This window comes from Hydractinia symbiolongicarpus, chromosome 9, assembly GCF_029227915.1.
Source record: "Hydractinia symbiolongicarpus strain clone_291-10 chromosome 9, HSymV2.1, whole genome shotgun sequence".
Lineage (NCBI taxonomy): Eukaryota > Metazoa > Cnidaria > Hydrozoa > Anthoathecata > Hydractiniidae > Hydractinia > Hydractinia symbiolongicarpus.
The window spans coordinates 4,049,790-4,069,858 of record NC_079883.1 but is presented as its reverse complement, the minus strand read 5'-3'; the positions used below and the strand labels follow the sequence as shown (position 1 = coordinate 4,069,858).

Here is a 20,069-nt window from a genome sequence, read left to right as displayed (position 1 = left end):
AAAAACAAAGCAATCGCCAACGAAATTACGCCAAATTTACGAGAGTTGGTATTTTTGCTGTCGGACGGCGAGTGTCAAATAATTGATCATATAACTCTGGATTACAATTACATTGAATGCTTGCCAAATGGAGTTTGTTATAACATCGCCAAAAAATGTTTCGATATCAAGCCAAATTTAAAGGGATCTCCCCGAGCATTCGTACGGTACTTTCATCGAGAGGGAAAAAATCCCGAACCAAAGCCATTTATAGAAGGTAATTGTTTTTACTTTTCTTTTAACGCGTTAAGAAAATGTGTTTTTTTTTCTTTTAACGCGTTGTAACATATCAAGGTGGTAGTTGTAACGTGTTGTAACGTATTGTAACTTGTTGTAACGCATTGTCAGTAAAAAAATGTTGGCTCTTTTTCTTTTAACACGTTGTAACATATCAAGGTGGCAGTTGTAACGTGATGTAACGTATTGTAACTTGTTGTAACGCATTGTCAGTGAAGAAAATGTTTTTTTTTTATCTTTTAACGCGTTGTAACATATCAAGGTGGTAGTTGTAACGTGTTGTAACGTATTGTAACTTGTTGTAACGCATTGTCAGTGAAGAAAATGTTTTTTTTTTATCTTTTAACACGTTGTAACATATCAAGGTGGTAGTTGTAACGTGTTGTAACGTATTGTAACTTGTTGTAACGCATTGTCAGTGAAGAAAATGTTTTTTTTTTATCTTTTAACGCGTTGTAACATATCAAGGTGGTAGTTGTAACGTGTTGTAACGTATTGTAACTTGTTGTAACGCATTGTCAGTGAAGAAAATGTGTTTTTTTTCTTTTAACGCGTTGTAACATATCAAGGTGGTAGTTGTAACGTGTTGTAACGTATTGTAACTTGTTGTAACGCATTGTCAGTAAAAAAATGTTGGCTCTTTTTCTTTTAACACGTTGTAACGTACGTTGTAACATATCAAGGTGGTAGTTGTAACGTGTTGTAACGTATTGTAACTTGTTGTAACGCATTGTCAGTGAATAAAATGTTTTTTTTTTATCTTTTAACGCGTTGTAACATATCAAGGTGGTAGTTGTAACGTGTTGTAACGTATTGTAACTTGTTGTAACGCATTGTCAGTGAAGAAAATGTTTTTTTTTTCTTTTAACGCGTTGTAACATATCAAGGTGGTAGTTGTAACGTGTTGTAACGTATTGTAACTTGTTGTAACGCATTGTCAGTAAAAAAATGTTTTTTTTTTATCTTTTAACACGTTGTAACATATCAAGGTGGTAGTTGTAACGTGTTGTAACGTATTGTAACTTGTTGTAACGTAGTTCTAAAAAAGGTGCAGTGAACTACATTTGTAGGTGTCGAAAATAGCTTCCCAGATAGAAATGTGCAGTTGCGTTTTTATCAAAAATGGTACCAAATTTTGCTCGCCGGTCAGTATCCCATGAAAGAAAAGAAATTGTTGCTGGTAGGTCCTCCTGATAGTGGAAATCAAGTTGGTTTGCTCCATTTCAAGGTAATTAAATAAAGTTCGTGAAAACTTCTGACTTTTAGACGGCACTTACTGACATACATTTGTCCTTTTAGGCATTATTCCAGAAATGTACATTGCTGACGTGGTTCGGGATGGTTGATTCTCAGGCCACCTGATAAATAGAAATACACAAGTCGTATTTATGGATGAATGGACTAGCGACAGTCTATGTTGTGAAGATGCAAAAAGAATATTGCAAGGTAAGTCGATGTCGATGCAGTACATGAACATTTACTTTGAATAAAATGTGGCAATGTGCAGATGGGATACCACTTTCTCTTATAGGCGGCTTGGTTATGATCCCGCAAAAACACAAAAAACCGGCCCGTTTTCAATACAATTCGGGTTTTTTTATAACAACTAATATAATGCCGGACTTCGGAAATGGTGTAGATGGTGAGGCTATCCTGCGTCGTCTTGAAGTTTTCGAAACTAAGACACTTCGAGTGAAGGACAATAGCATAACAAGTAAGTATCTCATGAGAATAAATGATAACAATGGTGTAAATCAATATGCATAAAAATAAGTAATGACTTTTTTCCCGTAGAGTGGATGAGAATGCACTGCATGGAAATATTTGTGTACGTTGCCAGCCAGTTGAAAGACATCTCGCTTTTCACCAGCGAAACCAATGTTGCGAAGAAAAATCAAGTAGGCGCTGTGTACAACGACGTTGATTGCGATCCGTCGGTCTTCTTGGACGAAGAGCAAACATTGGAAGCATCTAGCAGTGGTCTAAGCACACGAGTTCAGATTGAGAATGCAGTTCCGCAAGAGGCTATCGACTATGCCATTATTGCGGCTGACGATAGGGATGGCATTTTGTACCATGTGCTTAACTTTGATCATGAACTGTTTGACATAGAAAACAAGTTACACAGTGCTGAATATATGCGCAAAATGTACGAGATAGCCGCTGGGGCATGGGAGGAAATCTGCCCATTAATTAATAACGATGAGACCTTGGTAGCTTTCAAACGCCGTAAAAGGATCAACTGGCAGGGTAGTGACACGTTCTACGACACGTGGTTGCTTGCTACAAACTCCTGCCGCGATTGCTTCCCGACGAAAGAAATGAAGGAGCTCTACCCTGATTGGGCACAACTAATTGAGCAAGACGAAGACGAAGGAGAAGGTAGTAGCCACGACCGCGAAGAGAACGAGGAAGAAGAAGAGGAAACAAACGAAGAGGAGGAAGGTCATAGGGAAGAAGAAGAAACAGAAGAACATGAAATCAATGCTCAGTCGACAAAACTTGTTTCCACTGTTAAGCAAGAATATATGCCGTTTTGTCCAGCAAATAACAGTACTGCTTTTATAGACCTCGTGTCAGATGATGAAAGTGTTCCTGAAATTTCTTCAGTAAAATTAGAGCTATTTTCCGCAGATAATTCAACCACTTCTCTCGATTGTGATGTTATCTGCATTAGTTCGGACGAAGAAGACAATTAAAAAAAAACTTTTTTGCGTTTTCCTTCCCTCATATCCCACCACATACTCCTTTTCTAAAGTGACATGCGAAAAGCGGTTTTCTCTACAGAAATAGGTTACAAAGCGTTACAACGTGTTACAAGGCGTTACAATCAGCATGTCCATGCGTTACAAGGCGTTACAAGAATCACTGTAGCCTTTTCCAAAAATTTCACAGTCATTTTTTCATGGAAATAGGTTACAAAGCGTTACAACGTGTTACAAGGCGTTACAATCAGCATGTCCATGCGTTACAAGGCGTTACAAGAATCACTCTAGCCATTTCCAAAAATTTCACAGTCATTTTTTCATGGAAATAGGTTAAAAAGCGTTACAACGTGTTACAAGGCGTTACAATCAGCATGTCCATGCGTTACAAGGCGTTACAAGAATCACTCTAGCCATTTCCAAAAATTTCACAGTCATTTTTTCATGGAAATAGGTTACAAAGCGTTACAACGTGTTACAAGGCGTTACAATCAGCATGTCCATGCGTTACAAGGCGTTACAAGAATCACTCTAGCCATTTCCAAAAATTTCACAGTCATTTTTTCATGGAAATAGGTTACAAAGCGTTGCAACGTGTTACAAGGCGTTACAATCAGCATGTCCATGCGTTACAAGGCGTTACAAGAATCACTCTAGCCATTTCCAAAAATTTCACAGTCATTTTTTCATGGAAATAGGTTACAAAGCGTTGCAACGTGTTACAAGGCGTTACAATCAGCATGTCCATGCGTTACAAGGCGTTACAAGAATCACTCTAGCCATTTCCAAAAATTTCACAGTCATTTTTTCATGGAAATAGGTTACAAAGTGTTACAACGTGTTACAAGGCGTTACAATCAGCATGTCCATGCGTTACAAGGCGTTACAAGAATCACTCTAGCCATTTCCAAAAATTTCACAGTCATTTTTTCATGGAAATAGGTTACAAAGCGTTACAACGTGTTACAAGGCGCTACAATCAGCATGTCCATGCGTTACAAGGCGTTACAAGAATCACTTTAGTCATTTTAAGTAGGAATGGGGATGAGTGTGCGTTTAATGAATGTTGCATTTGCGCCATTATTTGCATACTTAAAGGCTTACAGCGTGTAGGTTTCACTTAAATTGTGTGGACGCTTATGTGTACGCTAAAATGGTGAATGAAGAGGCAGTTGTGGTAAACGTTTCGGATAACGAATGCTCAGCATCTAAGGAGGGTTTACCGTTCTCACATTCCTGTTCAACGCTGGCAATTTCCGTGGAAAAAAATATTGTTTGCCTATCAGATGATGAAGTTTTCATAACTATACCGATAGCGGCTTTGAAGGGAGAACCAAGTTTTTGCGAACCGCCTTCACACACGAGGGTACTTAATACACCAGATTATTGGCCAAATCGTAAGAGGAAAAAAGCCTTTATGTGTACGCCGGTTTTGACTGTAACAAAGTTAAAAGACTATTTGAATATTCTGGTTTTCAAAAATCTTTGTAAATTTACAAAGTTATTTTTATTATAAATACAATTTAAACTTATATAAATTTTTTTGTCTTCGCTCTAACCGCCAATGTACTAGCTTTACGGCTACAATGAAAGGAGTAGTTAGGATCTGCGAGAATGGAAGTCCATTTTGCATTGCCATATTTTTGTAGCCCAGCTTGTAAAAACTTGTCCTCCATGGCACTAAAACTAACTTTTTTCTGTCTCGTTTGAACAGGTGTTTCGTGTTCCAAAGTACTTCCAGACGTTTTCACATTTTTGGTGTTACTATTGATTTCGCTTACAGTTAAAGTACACGTTGTTTGATCTCGTAATTTATCCATACATAACCTGGCTTTTGCAGCTATATTGCGCGATTCAGTCTTCTGGTAATGAACTTTAGCTACCTGCGACGTGTGTTTTTGATCTTGAGAAAGAATTGCTTGTTCTTTTGTTTCTAAGTGTGCAACACTTTCGGTTTCGATGATTTGCCTATATCGTGTAGGATTTATATACTTACCAATTGCTTGATAAACAATTCTACCGAATACGTCCGAATTACGCGTCAACTGCTTACCATTTCGACACACTAGTAGATAATCGTTGGTGGGGTTCAATCTTCGTCGTACATTGTCAATGTATTCGTTTATTAGTGTGAGTACATCTATGGAAAAATAAAGAGAGTCAAATCCGTATTTCTCCGCAGTTTTAAAGACATTCTGATCTATAAAACCATCCTCTTTCACGCCTTTAATCATTGTTACTGTAAGAGTTTGATACGTCATGGGTCTTGAAGCCTTCACCATTAAAAATAATACAGCTACTATGAAGGAAGTCGAAAATGATAAATCGTGTGCTGCGACACATGCACTTGCGTTTTTAGCATTTAACACAAGTTGTTTATATTTTTCACTATGGTATGGTATCACCTTTTGTAAATCATATAGTGTCGCCCAACAGTCTATACTGTTTAGATATTCAACACTTAAGATACACTTCCATTCAGCTTTCATTTTACGAAGGAGGAATTTCTTAACACGGTGCAAATAAATCTCTGCAGCAACAAATACCGACAAATTTTTTTCAGTCGTACCTGTGCTTCGTCTGTAATCAAGCATGTGCCCAATAGCATTCATGTAGCCAATTATTCCTGAGAAGCCAACCTTCCATTGGTCTCTCAAAAAATCTACGAAATCAGAAAGCATATTAATAGAGCCAACACAGTAGTCGATAACAGGGAATGGTACTTCCCATACCGAAGGAGAATCCTCGCAGCAATATTTGGCATACTTTAAAACTTTACAAGTTATTTGATCGGCCTGAGAATGATCTTTACCACCACCACCTGGACTTTTTAACCATGTCCTAAATGCAACCGCCAAATTACATGTTTTAGCAAAAGACGGCATTGAAAATGTGCAGGCGCGCTTTCTTTGGGGATCTTTTATGCGATTTCTCGTACTGAAGTGGGGAAGTACTTCGTCGATATTCGGTCTTTTATCGAAATAATAAAACCATCCATGACGGTTATAGACATGTTTTCTACACCCTCTTTTACTTCCATACGACTCGCTGTCACAATCAGCCACAGGGCAACAAAAGCGGTTATCTTTATCAGGCATTAACTTAAGCCTTTTCGATCACATTGAGGCTCCCAATGCCTCTTTCCACGCAGGCTTTTGCAAGACTCGTTTTGTCATTCCGATTTCTTTAAAGTTCTCTAGAAACAAAATTTATAGAAAGTTTATAACAATATTAGTTTTTAACAAAGCATAGAAAGTAGGATAAAAAAAAGAATTCATTTGAATAAAAAAAGAATCCTATTTACTATAAATTTAAAGTTTGAACAACTTACCTTATACTTTACTTCGTATACAAAGTATTAGTTGAGAAACTTCTCATTAAAACAATTCCTTTTTATAATGAAGGACGCTCTCCATAGCAGAGTTAAGGTAGCAGCGAAAACGGAATTATTTCAAGTGGCACAATATAAATTAGACTGCAGACTATTCATAATTAAATAACTATTCCTCAAGATAATCATTTCGCATATATTATCGTTATGATATATAAAAGAATTCAACGGAACAAATAGAGTGGAACGATATATACCGTCACATAAATTCCATCAAATTCCCTATGGGAACGACACGTTCTTGTCTTGTGAGTAACAATAGAACAATACATTCCGCTTTTATAACAATGTTTTAATAAGTTGTTAAAGAACACCAAGTTCCTTAAAAATGGTTCTTTTTTAAAAAATTGGAACATGTAAAGTATTTAATGTGTTTAGGGTGTAAGATAATCGCACATAGAATCACGGACCATTATAATTTCATACGCTATATAACCATAGGAGATTATTTTTGTTCCGCTACAGCATTCGTTTGTATTACTTAGCAGAACATGGCTAACAGGCAACTGCGAAGTGAAGTTTTGAAACGCGCCCTGAAGGCATGCATCGTCCAACCGGTAATAAGAAAATATCAGGTAGTAGCCGTTCGTGCGATGTGGGGAAGTGATGTTGATGCCCGCGAGGTCATTTGGGGCAAGAGAATGCAGATGGAGAACATATTGCTTAGCAACGAACAAGTATCCTGTTTTTTTCTTGTATTACCTATATGGCCAGACCTCGTAAGAGAAAGTCGATGAGGAATGAAGGGGAGGAAGAAGAAGGAGCCGACTCTAGCAGTGAAGGTGATAACAGAAACGGCGCAAATGCGCCTGAAACATTTCCTGGCATTTCTTTCTGGATCGCGTGCGACTTGCCAAACTGTACCTTAAGTCAATTTGAAACAAATTTGTCGAAGTCTTTTATGCAAGCCGGGTTGAATTTAACAACGTGCAATGCTATACAGACAAGAGGTAAATACTTGAACCTTTTAGTACTTGAAATACTGTCAATGTTTTTCGAATATTTTACGCCACATTTGATATTTGTAGGCAAAACCAGTGCATTGCAAGCATTCTCAGGATCGTTATACCAAGTCTTGAAAGACCACAATAGGGAAGAAGCAAAACGGATAGTTGAGATATCCCATCGCACAATGATTAGGAGTGCAGCTAGAGATGAAGGTGTTCAACTTGACCACGTTGCTGTAATGGAAAGCGAACAGTACTCGATGAAACCCTGTCAGTTAATTCTAACAAAAAATATTGATAAAGAGGTATATCAAGATGTAATTCGTGGTTTATCCGAAATCAGATTTACATCGCTTGATTTAAAAGTAATTGATAAATCGGAAGGTAAGTTGCCACGAACAAATTTACTTACTTCTCCAATAATAAGACAAGTTTTTTGTAGAAGTTAAAACATGTTTTTACATTGTTACACGCATAGGCACAGAAGTAACTATTCCCGTTAAGCCAACTAACAAACTTTGTCAATCCGTGGATATAGTTCGAAGGATGATGGAGAGGAATAGCTTTGGACTGTGCAATGGAGGTGTATACAAAAAAATAGGAGAAAGCAGATACACATACGTTTACTGTTGTTCGGTGAAAAGCTATCTCTATCGCTCGTTGAAAAACAAAGCAATCGCCAACGAAATTACGCCAAATTTACGAGAGTTGGTATTTTTGCTGTCGGACGGCGAGTGTCAAATAATTGATCAAATAACTCTGGATTACAATTACATTGAATGCTTGCCAAATGGAGTTTGTTATAACATCGCCAAAAAATGTTTCGATGTCAAGCCAAATTTAAAGGGATCTCCCCGAGCATTCGTACGGTACTTTCATCGTGAGGGAAAAAATCCCGAACCAAAGCCATTTATAGAAGGTAATTGTTTTTACTTTTCTTTTAACGCGTTAAGAAAATGTGTTTTTTTTCTTTTAACGCGTTGTAACATATCAAGGTGGTAGTTGTAACGTGTTGTAACGTATTGTAACTTGTTGTAACGCATTTTCAGTGAAAAAAATGTTTTTTTTTATCTTTTAACGCGTTGTAACATATCAAGGTGGTAGTTGTAACGTGTTGTAACGTATTGTAACTTGTTGTAACGCATTGTCAGTGAAGAAAATGTTTTTTTTTTATCTTTTAACGCGTTGTAACATATCAAGGTGGTAGTTGTAACGTGTTGTAACGTATTGTAACTTGTTGTAACGCATTGTCAGTGAAAAAAATGTTTTTTTTCATCTTTTAACGCGTTGTAACATATCAAGGTGGTAGTTGTAACGTGTTGTAACGTATTGTAACTTGTTGTAACGCATTGTCAGTGAAAAAAATGTTTTTTTTCATCTTTTAACGCGTTGTAACATATCAAGGTGGTAGTTGTAACGTGTTGTAACGTATTGTAACTTGTAACGCATTGTCAGTGAAGAAAATGTTTTTTTTTATCTTTTAACGCGTTGTAACATATCAAGGTGGTAGTTGTAACGTGTTGTAACGTGTTGTAACTTGTTGTAACGCATTGTCAGTGAAGAAAATGTTTTTTTTTATCTTTTAACGCGTTGTAACATATCAAGGTGGTAGTTGTAACGTGTTGTAACGTATTGTAACTTGTTGTAACGCATTGTCAGTGAAGAAAATGTTTTTTTTTATCTTTTAACGCGTTGTAACATATCAAGGTGGTAGTTGTAACGTGTTGTAACGTATTGTAACTTGTTGTAACGCATTGTCAGTGAAGAAAATGTTTTTTTTATCTTTTAACGCGTTGTAACATATCAAGGTGGTAGTTGTAACGTGTTGTAACGTATTGTAACTTGTTGTAACGCATTGTCAGTGAAGAAAATGTTTTTTTTTATCTTTTAACGCGTTGTAACATATCAAGGTGGTAGTTGTAACGTGTTGTAACGTATTGTAACTTGTTGTAACGCATTGTCAGTGAAGAAAATGTTTTTTTTTATCTTTTAACGTGTTGTAACATATCAAGGTGGTAGTTGTAACGTGATGTAACGTATTGTAACTTGTTGTAACGCATTGTCAGTGAAGAAAATGTTTTTTTTTATCTTTTAACGCGTTGTAACATATCAAGGTGGTAGTTGTAACGTGTTGTAACGTATTGTAACTTGTTGTAACGCATTGTCAGTGAAGAAAATGTTTTTATCTTTTAACGCGTTGTAACATATCAAGGTGGTAGTTGTAACGTGTTGTAACGTATTGTAACTTGTTGTAACGCATTGTCAGTGAAGAAAATGTTTTTTTTTCTTTTAACGCGTTGTAACATATCAAGGTGGTAGTTGTAACGTGTTGTAACGTATTGTAACTTGTTATAACGCATTGTCAGTGAAGAAAATGTGTTTTTTTTCTTTTAACGCGTTGTAACATATCAAGGTGGTAGTTGTAACGTGATGTAACGTATTGTATCTTGTTGTAACGCATTGTCAGTGAAGAAAATGTTTTTTTTTATCTTTTAACGCGTTGGAACATATCAAGGTGGTAGTTGTAACGTGTTGTAACGTATTGTAACTTGTTGTAACGCATTGTCAGTGAAGAAAATGTGTTTTTTTTCTTTTAACGCGTTGTAACATATCAAGGTGGTAGTTGTAACGTGATGTAACGTATTGTAACTTGTTGTAACGCATTTTCAGTGAAAATGTTGGCTCTTTTTCTTTTAACGTGTTGTAACGTATTGTAACTTGTTGTAACGTAGTTCTAAAAAAGGTGCACTGAACTACATTTGTAGGTGTCGAAAATAGCTTCCCAGATAGAAATGTGCGGTTGCGTTTTTATCAAAAATGGTACCAAATTTTGCTCGCCGGTCAGTATCCCATGAAAGAAAAGAAATTGTTGCTGGTAGGTCCTCCTGATAGTGGAAAGACTAGTTGGTTTGCTCCATTTCAAGGTAATTAAATAAAGTTCGTGAAAACTTCTGACTTTTAGACGGCACTTACTGACATACATTTGTCCTTTTAGGCATTATTCCAGAAATGTACATTGCTGGCGTGGTTCGGGATGGTCGATTCTCAGGCCACCTGATAAATAGAAATACACAAGTCGTATTTATGGATGAATGGACTAGCGACAGTCTATGTTGTGAAGATGCAAAAAGAATATTGCAAGGTAAGTCGATGTCGATGCAGTACATGAACATTTACTTTGAATAAAATGTGGCAATGTGCAGATGGGATACCACTTTCTCTTATAGGCGGCTTGGTTATGATCCCGCAAAAACACAAAGAACCGGCCCGTTTTCAATACAATTCGGGTTTTTTTATAACAACTAATATAATGCCGGACTTCGGAAATGGTGTAGATGGTGAGGCTATCCTGCGTCGTCTTGAAGTTTTCGAAACTAAGACACTTCGAGTGAAGGACAATAGCATAACAAGTAAGTATCTCATGAGAATAAATGATAACAATGGTGTAAATCAATATGCATAAAAATAAGTAATGACTTTTTTCCCGTAGAGTGGATGAGAATGCACTGCATGGAAGTATTTGTGTACGTTGCCAGCCAGTTGAAAGACATCTCGCTTTTCACCAGCGAAACCAATGTTGCGAAGAAAAATCAAGTAGGCGCTGTGTACAACGACGTTGATTGCGATCCGTCGGTCTTCTTGGACGAAGAGCAAACATTGGAAGCATCTAGCAGTTGTCGCCATTATTGCGGCCGACGATAGGGATGGCATTTTGTACCATGCGCTTAACTTTGATCATGAACTGTTTGACATAGAAAACAAGTTACACAGTGCTGAATATATGCGCAAAATGTACGAGATAGCCGCTGGGGCATGGGAGGAAATCTGCCCATTAATTAATAACGATGAGACCTTGGTAGCATTCAAACGCCGTAAAAGGATCAACTGGCAGGGTAGTGACACGTTCTACGACACGTGGTTGCTTGCTACAAACTCCTGCCGCGATTGCTTCCCGACGAAAGAAATGAAGGAGCTCTACCCTGATTGGGCACAACTAATTGAGCAAGACGAAGACGAAGGAGAAGGTAGTAGCCACGACCGCGAAGAGAACGAGGAAGAAGAAGAGGAAACAAACGAAGAGGAGGAAGGTCATAGGGAAGAAGAAGAAACAGAAGAACATGAAATCAATGCTCAGTCGACGAAACCTGTTTCCACTGTTAAGCAAGAATATATGCCGTTTTGTCCAGCAAATAACAGTACTGCTTTTATAGACCTCGTGTCAGATGATGAAAGTGTTCCTGAAATTTCTTCAGTAAAATTAGAGCTATTTTCCGCAGATAATTCAACCACTTCTCTCGATTGTGATGTTATCTGCATTAGTTCGGACGAAGAAGACAATTAAAAAAAAACTTTTTTGCGTTTTCCTTCCCTCATATCCCACCACATACTCCTTTTCTAAAGTGACATGCGAAAAGCGGTTTTCTCTACAGAAATAGGTTACAAAGCGTTACAACGTGTTACAAGGCGTTACAATCAGCATGTCCATGCGTTACAAGGCGTTACAAGAATCACTCTAGCCATTTCCAAAAATTTCACAGTCATTTTTTTCATGGAAATAGGTTACAAAGCGTTACAACGTGTTACAAGGCGTTACAATCAGCACGTCCATGCGTTACAAGGCGTTACAAGAATCACTCTAGCCATTTCCAAAAATTTCACAGTCATTTTTTCATGGAAATAGGTTACAAAGCGTTACAACGTGTTACAAGGCGTTACAATCAGCATGTTCATGCGTTACAAGGCGTTACAAGAATCACTCTAGCCATTTCCAAAAATTTCACAGTCATTTTTTCATGGAAATAGGTTACAAAGCGTTACAACGTGTTACAAGGCGTTACAATCAGCACGTCCATGCGTTACAAGGCGTTACAAGAATCACTCTAGCCATTTCCAAAAATTTCACAGTCATTTTTTCATGGAAATAGGTTACAAAGCGTTACAACGTGTTACAAGGCGTTACAATCAGCATGTTCATGCGTTACAAGGCGTTACAAGAATCACTCTAGCCATTTCCAAAAATTTCACAGTCATTTTTTCATGGAAATAGGTTACAAAGCGTTACAACGTGTTACAAGGCGTTACAATCAGCACGTCCATGCGTTACAAGGCGTTACAAGAATCACTCTAGCCATTTCCAAAAATTTCACAGTCATTTTTTCATGGAAATAGGTTACAAAGCGTTACAACGTGTTACAAGGCGTTACAATCAGCACGTCCATGCGTCGTCCATGCGTTACAAGGCGTTACAAGAATCACTCTAGCCATTTCCAAAAATTTCACAGTCATTTTTTCATGGAAATAGGTTACAAAGCGTTACAACGTGTTACAAGGCGTTACAATCAGCACGTCCATGCGTTACAAGGCGTTACAAGAATCACTCTAGCCATTTCCAAAAATTTCACAGTCATTTTTTCATGGAAATAGGTTACAAAGCGTTACAACGTGTTACAAGGCGTTACAATCAGCACGTCCATGCGTTACAAGGCGTTACAAGAATCACTCTAGCCATTTCCAAAAATTTCACAGTCATTTTTTCATGGAAATAGGTTACAAAGCGTTACAACGTGTTACAAGGCGTTACAATCAGCACGTCCATGCGTTACATGGCGTTACAAGAATCACTTTAGTCATTTTAAGTAGGAATGGGGATAAGTGTGCGTTTAATGAATGTCGCATTTGCGCCATTATTTGCATACTTAAAGGCTTACAGCGTGTAAGTTTCACCTAAATTGTGTGGACGCTTATGTGTACGCTAAAATGGTGAATGAAGAGGCAGTTGTGGTAAACGTTTCGGATAACGAATGCTCAGCATCTAAGGAGGTTTTACCGTTCTCACATTCCTGTTCAACGCTGGCAATTTCCGTGGAAAAAAATATTGTTTGCCTATCAGATGATGAAGTTTTCCTAACTATACCGATAGCGGCTTTGAAGGGAGAACCAAGTTTTTGCGAACCGCCTTCACACACGAGGGTACTTAATACACCAGATTATTGGCCAAATCGTAAGAGGAAAAAAAGCCTTTATGTGTACGCCGGTTTTGACTGTAACAAAGTTAAAAGACTATTTAAATATTCTGGTTTTCAAAAATCTTTGTAAATTTACAAAGTTATTTTTATTATAAATACAATTTAAACTTATATAAATTGTTTTGTCTTCGCTCTAACCGCCAATGTACTAGCTTTACGGCTACAATGAAAGGAGTAGTTAGGATCTGCGAGAATGGAAGTCCATTTTGCATTGCCATATTTTTGTAGCCCAGCTTGTAAAAACTTGTCCTCCATGGCACTAAAACTAACTTTTTTCTGTCTCGTTTGAACAGGTGTTTCGTGTTCCAAAGTACTTCCAGACGTTTTCACATTTTTGGTGTTACTATTGATTTCGCTTACAGTTAAAGTACACGTTGTTTGATCTCGTAATTTATCCATACATAACCTGGCTTTTGCAGCTATATTGCGCGATTCAGTCTTCTGGTAATGAACTTTAGCTACCTGCGACGTGTGTTTTTGATCTTGAGAAAGAATTGCTTGTTCTTTTGTTTCTAAGTGTGCAACACTTTCGGTTTCGATGATTTGCCTATATCGTGTAGGATTTATATACTTACCAATTGCTTGATAAACAATTCTACCGAATACGTCCGAAATACGCGTCAACTGCTTACCATTTCGACACACTAGTAGATAATCGTTGGTGGGGTTCAATCTTCGTCGTACATTGTCAATGTATTCGTTTATTAGTGTGAGTACATCTATGGAAAAATAAAGAGAGTCAAATCCGTATTTCTCCGCAGTTTTAAAGACATTCTGATCTATAAAACCATCCTCTTTCACGCCTTTAATCATTGTTACTGTAAGAGTTTGATACGTCATGGGTCTTGAAGCCTTCACCATTAAAAATAATACAGCTACTATGAAGGAAGTCGAAAATGATAAATCGTGTGCTGCGACACATGCACTTGCGTTTTTAGCATTTAACACAATTTGTTTATATTTTTCACTATGGTATGGTATCACCTTTTGTAAATCATATAGTGTCGCCCAACAGTCTATACTGTTTAGATATTCAACACTTAAGATACACTTCCATTCAGCTTTCATTTTACGAAGGAGGAATTTCTTAACACGGTGCAAATAAATCTCTGCAGCAACAAATACCGACAAATTTTTTTCAGTCGTACCTGTGCTTCGTCTGTAATCAAGCATGTGCCCAATAGCATTCATGTAGCCAATTATTCCTGAGAAGCCAACCTTCCATTGGTCTCTCAAAAAATCTACAAAATCAGAAAGCATATTAATAGAGCCAACACAGTAGTCGATAACAGGGAATGGTACTTCCCATACCGAAGGAGAATCCTCGCAGCAATATTTGGCATACTTTAAAACTTTACAAGTTATTTGATCGGCCTGAGAATGATCTTTACCACCACCACCTGGACTTTTTAACCATGTCCTAAATGCAACTGCCAAATTACATGTTTTAGCAAAAGACGGCATTGAAAATGTGGATGCGCGCTTTCTTTGGGGATCTTTTATGCGATTTCTTGTACTGAAGTGGGGAAGTACTTCGTCGATATTCGGTCTTTTATCGAAATAATAAAACCATCCATGACGGTTATAGACATGTTTTCTACACCCTCTTTTACTTCCATACGACTCGCTGTCACAATCAGCCACAGGACAACAAAAGCGGTTATCTTTATCAGGCATTAACTTAAGCCTTTTCGATCTCATTGAGGCTCCCAATGCCTCTTTCCACGCAGGCTTTTGCAAGACTCGTTTTGTCATTCCGATTTCTTTAAAGTTCTCTAGAAACAAAATTTATAGAAAGTTTATAACAATATTAGTTTTTAACAAAGCATAGAAAGTAGGATAAAAAAAAGAATTCATTTGAATAAAAAAAGAATCCTATTAACTATAAATTTAAAGTTTGAACAACTTACCTTATACTTTACTTCGTATACAAAGTATTAGTTGAGAAACTTCTCATTAAAACAATTCCTTTTTATAATGAAGGACGCTCTCCATAGCAGAGTTAAGGTAGCAGCGAAAACGGAATTATTTCAAGTGGCACAATATAAATTAGACTGCAGAGTATTCATAATTAAATAACTATTCCTCAAGATAATCATTTCGCATATATTATCGTTATGATATATAAAAGAATTCAACGGAACAAATAGAGTGGAACGATATATACCGTCACATAAATTCCATCAAATTCCCTATGGGAACGACACGTTCTTGTCTTGTGAGTAACAATAGAACAATACATTCCGCTTTTATAACAATGTTTTAATAAGTTGTTAAAGAACACCAAGTTCCTTAAAAATGGTTCTTTTTTAAAAAATTGGAACATGTAAAGTATTTAATGTGTTTAGGGTGTAACATAATCGCACATAGAATCACGGACCATTATAATTTCATACGCTATATAATAATAATAATAATAATAATAATAATAATAATAATAATAATAATAATAATAATAATAATAATAATAATAATAATAATAATAATAATAATAATAATAATAATAATAATAATAATAATAATAATAATAATAATAATAATAATAATAATAATAATAATAATAATAATAAATATTTAAAGTGGCTAGCCCAGAAAATCACAAAAACCTATAGTTAGTGGATTGTTTCCACTGGGGGCCACTAGAACAAAAAAGAAACAAAAAATGATAAACCTTAAACTGCCTCAGCTCAATCAAACATAGTAACATTTATAATCTGTGAAAATTGAAAAGAAAAAGAATAAAAAACAAAAATTAAAAAGTTAAAAAGTGATCTCCATTAGAATTTGCCAAATACATTAGAGATGGAAGTCTTAAACGAAAGCAGACTTCCATCACAGGTCACTTGGTCTGGAAGATTATTCCACACTTTTGCAGCTCTAAATGGGAAGGCTTTTTTGCCAAATTCCGTGTTGACCAAGGGAAGTGTGAACCTGTTTTTTGAAGCTCCTCTTGTTTGATGATTTTGACAGTTTTTTGTCAAAAGGAATTTTGAGCGCATGTAATCAGGAGCAATGTGATTCATGGCTTTGAAAACTAATATGGCATCGTTTTTGATGAGTAAATTATTCATTGAATATTCCCTCTCTTTCCCAAGAAAGGTACGGACACATTTTAATCGTGTTTCTAGTTTTCCCAATCTACCTTGGGTGGCACAAGCCCATGCCGAGGAGCAGTAGTTGAAATATGGCATGACAAGTGCATTAATTAAAAAGTTTTTTGTGTGAGGTGTTAAACAGGATGCAATGGTTCTAATTTTAGAATATTTAATTAGAATTTTTCTATTTATGTCATTAATATGCTTTTCCCATTGCATTTTTTGATCAAATGTTACCCCAAGATATTTAACTTTTTCGCTCCTCTTCAAAGGAATACCCATATAGTTGATAGTTTTGTTGTCAACTTTTTTTAACTGGCTGTGGTTGCCGAAAAAGATTGTTTCAGTTTTGTCCGTATTAATAGTCATTTTGTTATTATTCAGCCAGAGGTCTTGCAAAAGCTCTAACTCGACCTGGGAGACAAGGGTATCCAAGTTTTTATGAGACGAAATAATTATTGTATCATCTGCATATAGATGGTGGTAGTTTGAATTGATGACAGATTTTAAGTCATCAATATACAAAAGAAAGAGCAGGGGTCCCAACACAGATCCCTGCGGCACCCCAAAAGCGTCTTCATGAAGCAGATCTGATCCTGTGTCGTTTACAAGTGTCAGCTGCATTCGGCCCGTTAAGTAGGACTCGAACCAGTCAAAGGCAGCATCTCTGATGCCAAAACACCATAGTTTTTTTAACAAAATTTTATGATCAACAGTGTCAAAAGCTTTTTTAAGGTCAATGAGCACAGCACAAACAAAGTTATGTTGGTCGAGCTCAGTAAGAATAAAATCAGAGACATCGACCACTGCAGTTTCTGTGGAAAAGAGTTTTCGAAATCCGGACTGTCTGTCATTCAGGAAGTTGTGCTCAGAAATAAAATGAGACATTTGCTCATGCACTAACTCATAGGAATTGGCAAAATGGAGATAGGCCGATAATTAGTAGGATCTGTTTTATTGCCACTTTTAAAAATATGCGAGACCCTTTTAGTCTTCCAACATTTAGGTACATAACCAGTAAATAAAGATTTGTTGAAAAGACTTGATAAATAAATACTTAAAACTGACGAACCTGCTTTTAGCAGTCGTGAACCAATTCCGTCCAAGCCTGTAGCTTTATTAAGTTTTAGTGAACTAATTATTTTTTCGACACTTTTGGTCTCAATACGAGCCCACCGAAAATCGTGTCCGCTAACAGGTGGATTAACATTAGTAGTGTCAGAAGAAAATTTAGAGGCTAGTTTGGCACCAACACTGACAAAAAATGAATTGAATGTGTTGGAAATTTCTTTTGGGTGAGAAGTTTCTGTACCATCGTTTTGGACTACTCGTTTTATCGAGGTAGTATTGCCTGACTTATCAGGAACCAGTTTTTTTAGGGTTTTCCAAAGTTGTTTTGGCCGTTTTTGAAAGTCCTGCAAAACGTCATTATAGTACTCGTTTTTGAGTCGATTTTTGAGACCTATTACCTGGTTCCTTTTTTGTTTGAAAGCTTCCCAGTCTATGATGGATTTTGTTTTTGATGCTTTCCGTTTCAAGAAGTCTTTTTCTTTGATGGCTATTATTAATTCATCAGTGACCCATGCCTCAACACGGCCAGAAAATCTATGTGTTTTGAAAGGGGCATGTTTGTCAGCCACTGTTTTAACATTTTTATTCAGTTTCTCACATGCTTTATCAAGGTCATCATAATTATTAAAATATGACCAGTCTAAATTCCTGAGGTCCTTCAGAAAAGCCTCTTCACTGAAGTTCTTGTAGCTACGAACCTTGCATGTTTTAGGTTCAAATTTTGGCCTTTTGAATTTTCTGATCACATAAACTGAATTGTGATCACTGATGCCTAAATCCATGACACCAGTTTTAGAAATACAAGAACTGTTAGAAAGTATCAAGTCTATAAGAGTGCTACTATTTTCAGTAACACGTGTTGGCTCCGTAATATGTTGTTTTAGGACAAAAAAAATCTAAACAAAAAAATGTAAACAGAATGAGAAGTGTGATTTATAGAAGAAAAATTTTGCGACAAAGACTTTTGATTTTATTGAAATTGCGAAGAAAATTGCATCAACATGAAGAAGAATTCAAAAGTGAGCGTGAGCAGAAAAGATTCTGGTTGCGGCCGATTTTTCAAGAAAGGAAAGAAAACAGTGATTTTCAAACACTGGTGAAAGAAACAATGCTATTTGAGCATGAGTATTTCTTCAAAATGTTTTGCATTCTTCCCAGTAAATTTGAGCACCTGTTGAGATTAGTGGAACCCAAACTAAAACGAGATAATACTCGTCGTGAAGCTATGCAACCATCGGAAAACTCTGAGTAACTTTGCGGTATCTTGTATCTGGTGATCCATTAATATCGATAGGTTGTAGTTATCGCATAAGTAGCGTGACAATTAGGTGTATTGTTAAAGATATGTGCAAGATTATAGATACATCAGTTGATGGTAGCAGGAATCTAACCTGACTATCATACGTCTTAAATTGGCAATATATGTCATATTTCTTTCTATTTTTCCATTTTCCCTAGCTTCATATTCCTCTGTATTAAAGACATTTTTATTCTCCATCTTGTTTCTATATAATGTTTTTCAAGCAATTTTATCGGTCAAAATGCTCTATTTACATCATTTTCTGTTGGCGCTCCTTCGCGTCCGTCGAAAATATTAAAATCATTTTGATGTTCATGGCGGACGAAACGATCAAAAGCGCTCATAAAATGTTGTGCACTGACGTGCACTTTTAACCGTGCGCCTTGAACGCCATACTGCGCGATCGAAGAGCGCTGCAGTTTATAATGACGTAATTTCATTTTCGACCAATGAATTTGCTTAAATCACAGCCGCTTTATACTTGTACGCGCATTTATGTTTTCAGTGGACATTGTGACACTTAGACGGGAAACCGTGTAGTGCTAAAGGTACCCCGTGCTTCGCCGTCGAGGTGGAAAATTTGTCTTAATTTGACTTTTGCGCTAAGTGCACCCAGTTCTCAGTTTCTAAAGTTGTTGTTTAATAGACATAAAACTTACCACAAGTGTTGCCGAGACCATTAGTGATTTGGTGAAGTGGGTAAAAATTTGCTTAAATTTGAGATTTGTAAAATATTTATATAATTGCTTTTTTATTATGTCACACTAATATAAGAAACAGAAAATAATGTATCAATATATACTAAGAAATGACCCTAAGCTTGTATAAACAATTAAAAAAAAATAATAAGTAAATATGTTATATCAACAAAAGCACTGCATGGAAATCGGCCTGTTAAAGTCGGACTTTCATGAGGCGCCGTAGCTGAACATTTTTTGAAGTGTCAAAAATTATTTTCGCATTTTATATCTATATGTACAATCATGCTGTATTTTTTGTGTGATTTTTGTATTGACTATTTCATTTAAACTATTGCAGCGCATATACTAAGTACAATGGTAGCTCTGACAATGCCTCTTTTTTTGTTAAATACTTTATTTGATAGCCTGTTCAGCTATCTAGATACTAACTTCTTTAGCAAAATAATAACAACATCAGAATATCAACAAAAAAAATGTCAACTGGTAACAGATCGCTTAGTGGGGAACGACGTTCAGTTCTATCAAAAAACCCACAATGGACTTAATTGAGATGCTGC

The 20,069-nt window shown here is 36.4% G+C and overlaps 4 protein-coding genes across 8 annotated transcripts; 2 read left to right on the top strand and 2 right to left on the bottom strand.

Annotated features, from left to right (window-relative positions):
• Positions 1-3,141, top strand: LOC130657185 (uncharacterized). 3 transcript variants are annotated; one of them, XM_057460153.1, is made up of 4 exons: positions 1-256; positions 1,347-1,722; positions 1,808-1,990; positions 2,071-3,141. In XM_057460153.1, the coding sequence occupies exons 2-4, from the start codon at positions 1,665-1,667 to the stop codon at positions 2,973-2,975; spliced, it is 1,146 nt and encodes a 381-aa protein (XP_057316136.1). In that variant the 5' UTR covers positions 1-256; positions 1,347-1,664; the 3' UTR covers positions 2,976-3,141. The 3 variants fall into 3 exon arrangements, with proteins under 3 accessions (XP_057316136.1, XP_057316137.1, XP_057316135.1); XM_057460154.1 differs by having other exon boundaries at positions 1-1,504; positions 1,576-1,722; XM_057460152.1 differs by having other exon boundaries at positions 1-1,722.
• A 1,369-nt stretch (positions 3,142-4,510) lies between these two features.
• On the bottom strand, positions 4,511-6,452 carry LOC130656436 (uncharacterized). Of its 2 annotated transcripts, none has more exons than XM_057459288.1 (2): positions 6,313-6,452; positions 4,511-6,177 (listed from the first exon to the last, which is right to left on the bottom strand). In XM_057459288.1, exon 2 carries the CDS (start codon positions 6,077-6,079, stop codon positions 4,511-4,513), a length of 1,569 nt encoding a protein of 522 aa, XP_057315271.1. In that variant the 5' UTR covers positions 6,080-6,177; positions 6,313-6,452. The 2 variants fall into 2 exon arrangements, with proteins under 2 accessions (XP_057315271.1, XP_057315272.1); XM_057459289.1 differs by lacking the exon at positions 6,313-6,452 and having other exon boundaries at positions 4,511-5,121; positions 5,551-6,132.
• Positions 6,453-6,794: 342 nt separating this feature from the next.
• Positions 6,795-8,446, top strand: LOC130656437 (uncharacterized). The gene is made up of 2 exons (XM_057459290.1): positions 6,795-7,703; positions 7,798-8,446. Exons 1-2 carry the CDS (start codon positions 7,079-7,081, stop codon positions 8,319-8,321), a joined length of 1,149 nt encoding a protein of 382 aa, XP_057315273.1. The 5' UTR covers positions 6,795-7,078; the 3' UTR covers positions 8,322-8,446.
• Positions 8,447-13,388: 4,942 nt separating this feature from the next.
• LOC130656435 (uncharacterized) lies at positions 13,389-15,677 on the bottom strand. Of its 2 annotated transcripts, none has more exons than XM_057459287.1 (2): positions 14,494-15,677; positions 13,389-14,064 (listed from the first exon to the last, which is right to left on the bottom strand). In XM_057459287.1, exons 1-2 carry the CDS (start codon positions 15,098-15,100, stop codon positions 13,454-13,456), a joined length of 1,218 nt encoding a protein of 405 aa, XP_057315270.1. In that variant the 5' UTR covers positions 15,101-15,677; the 3' UTR covers positions 13,389-13,453. The 2 variants fall into 2 exon arrangements, with proteins under 2 accessions (XP_057315270.1, XP_057315268.1); XM_057459285.1 differs by having other exon boundaries at positions 13,389-15,120; positions 15,256-15,674.
• Between the last annotated feature and the right edge of the window lie 4,392 nt (positions 15,678-20,069).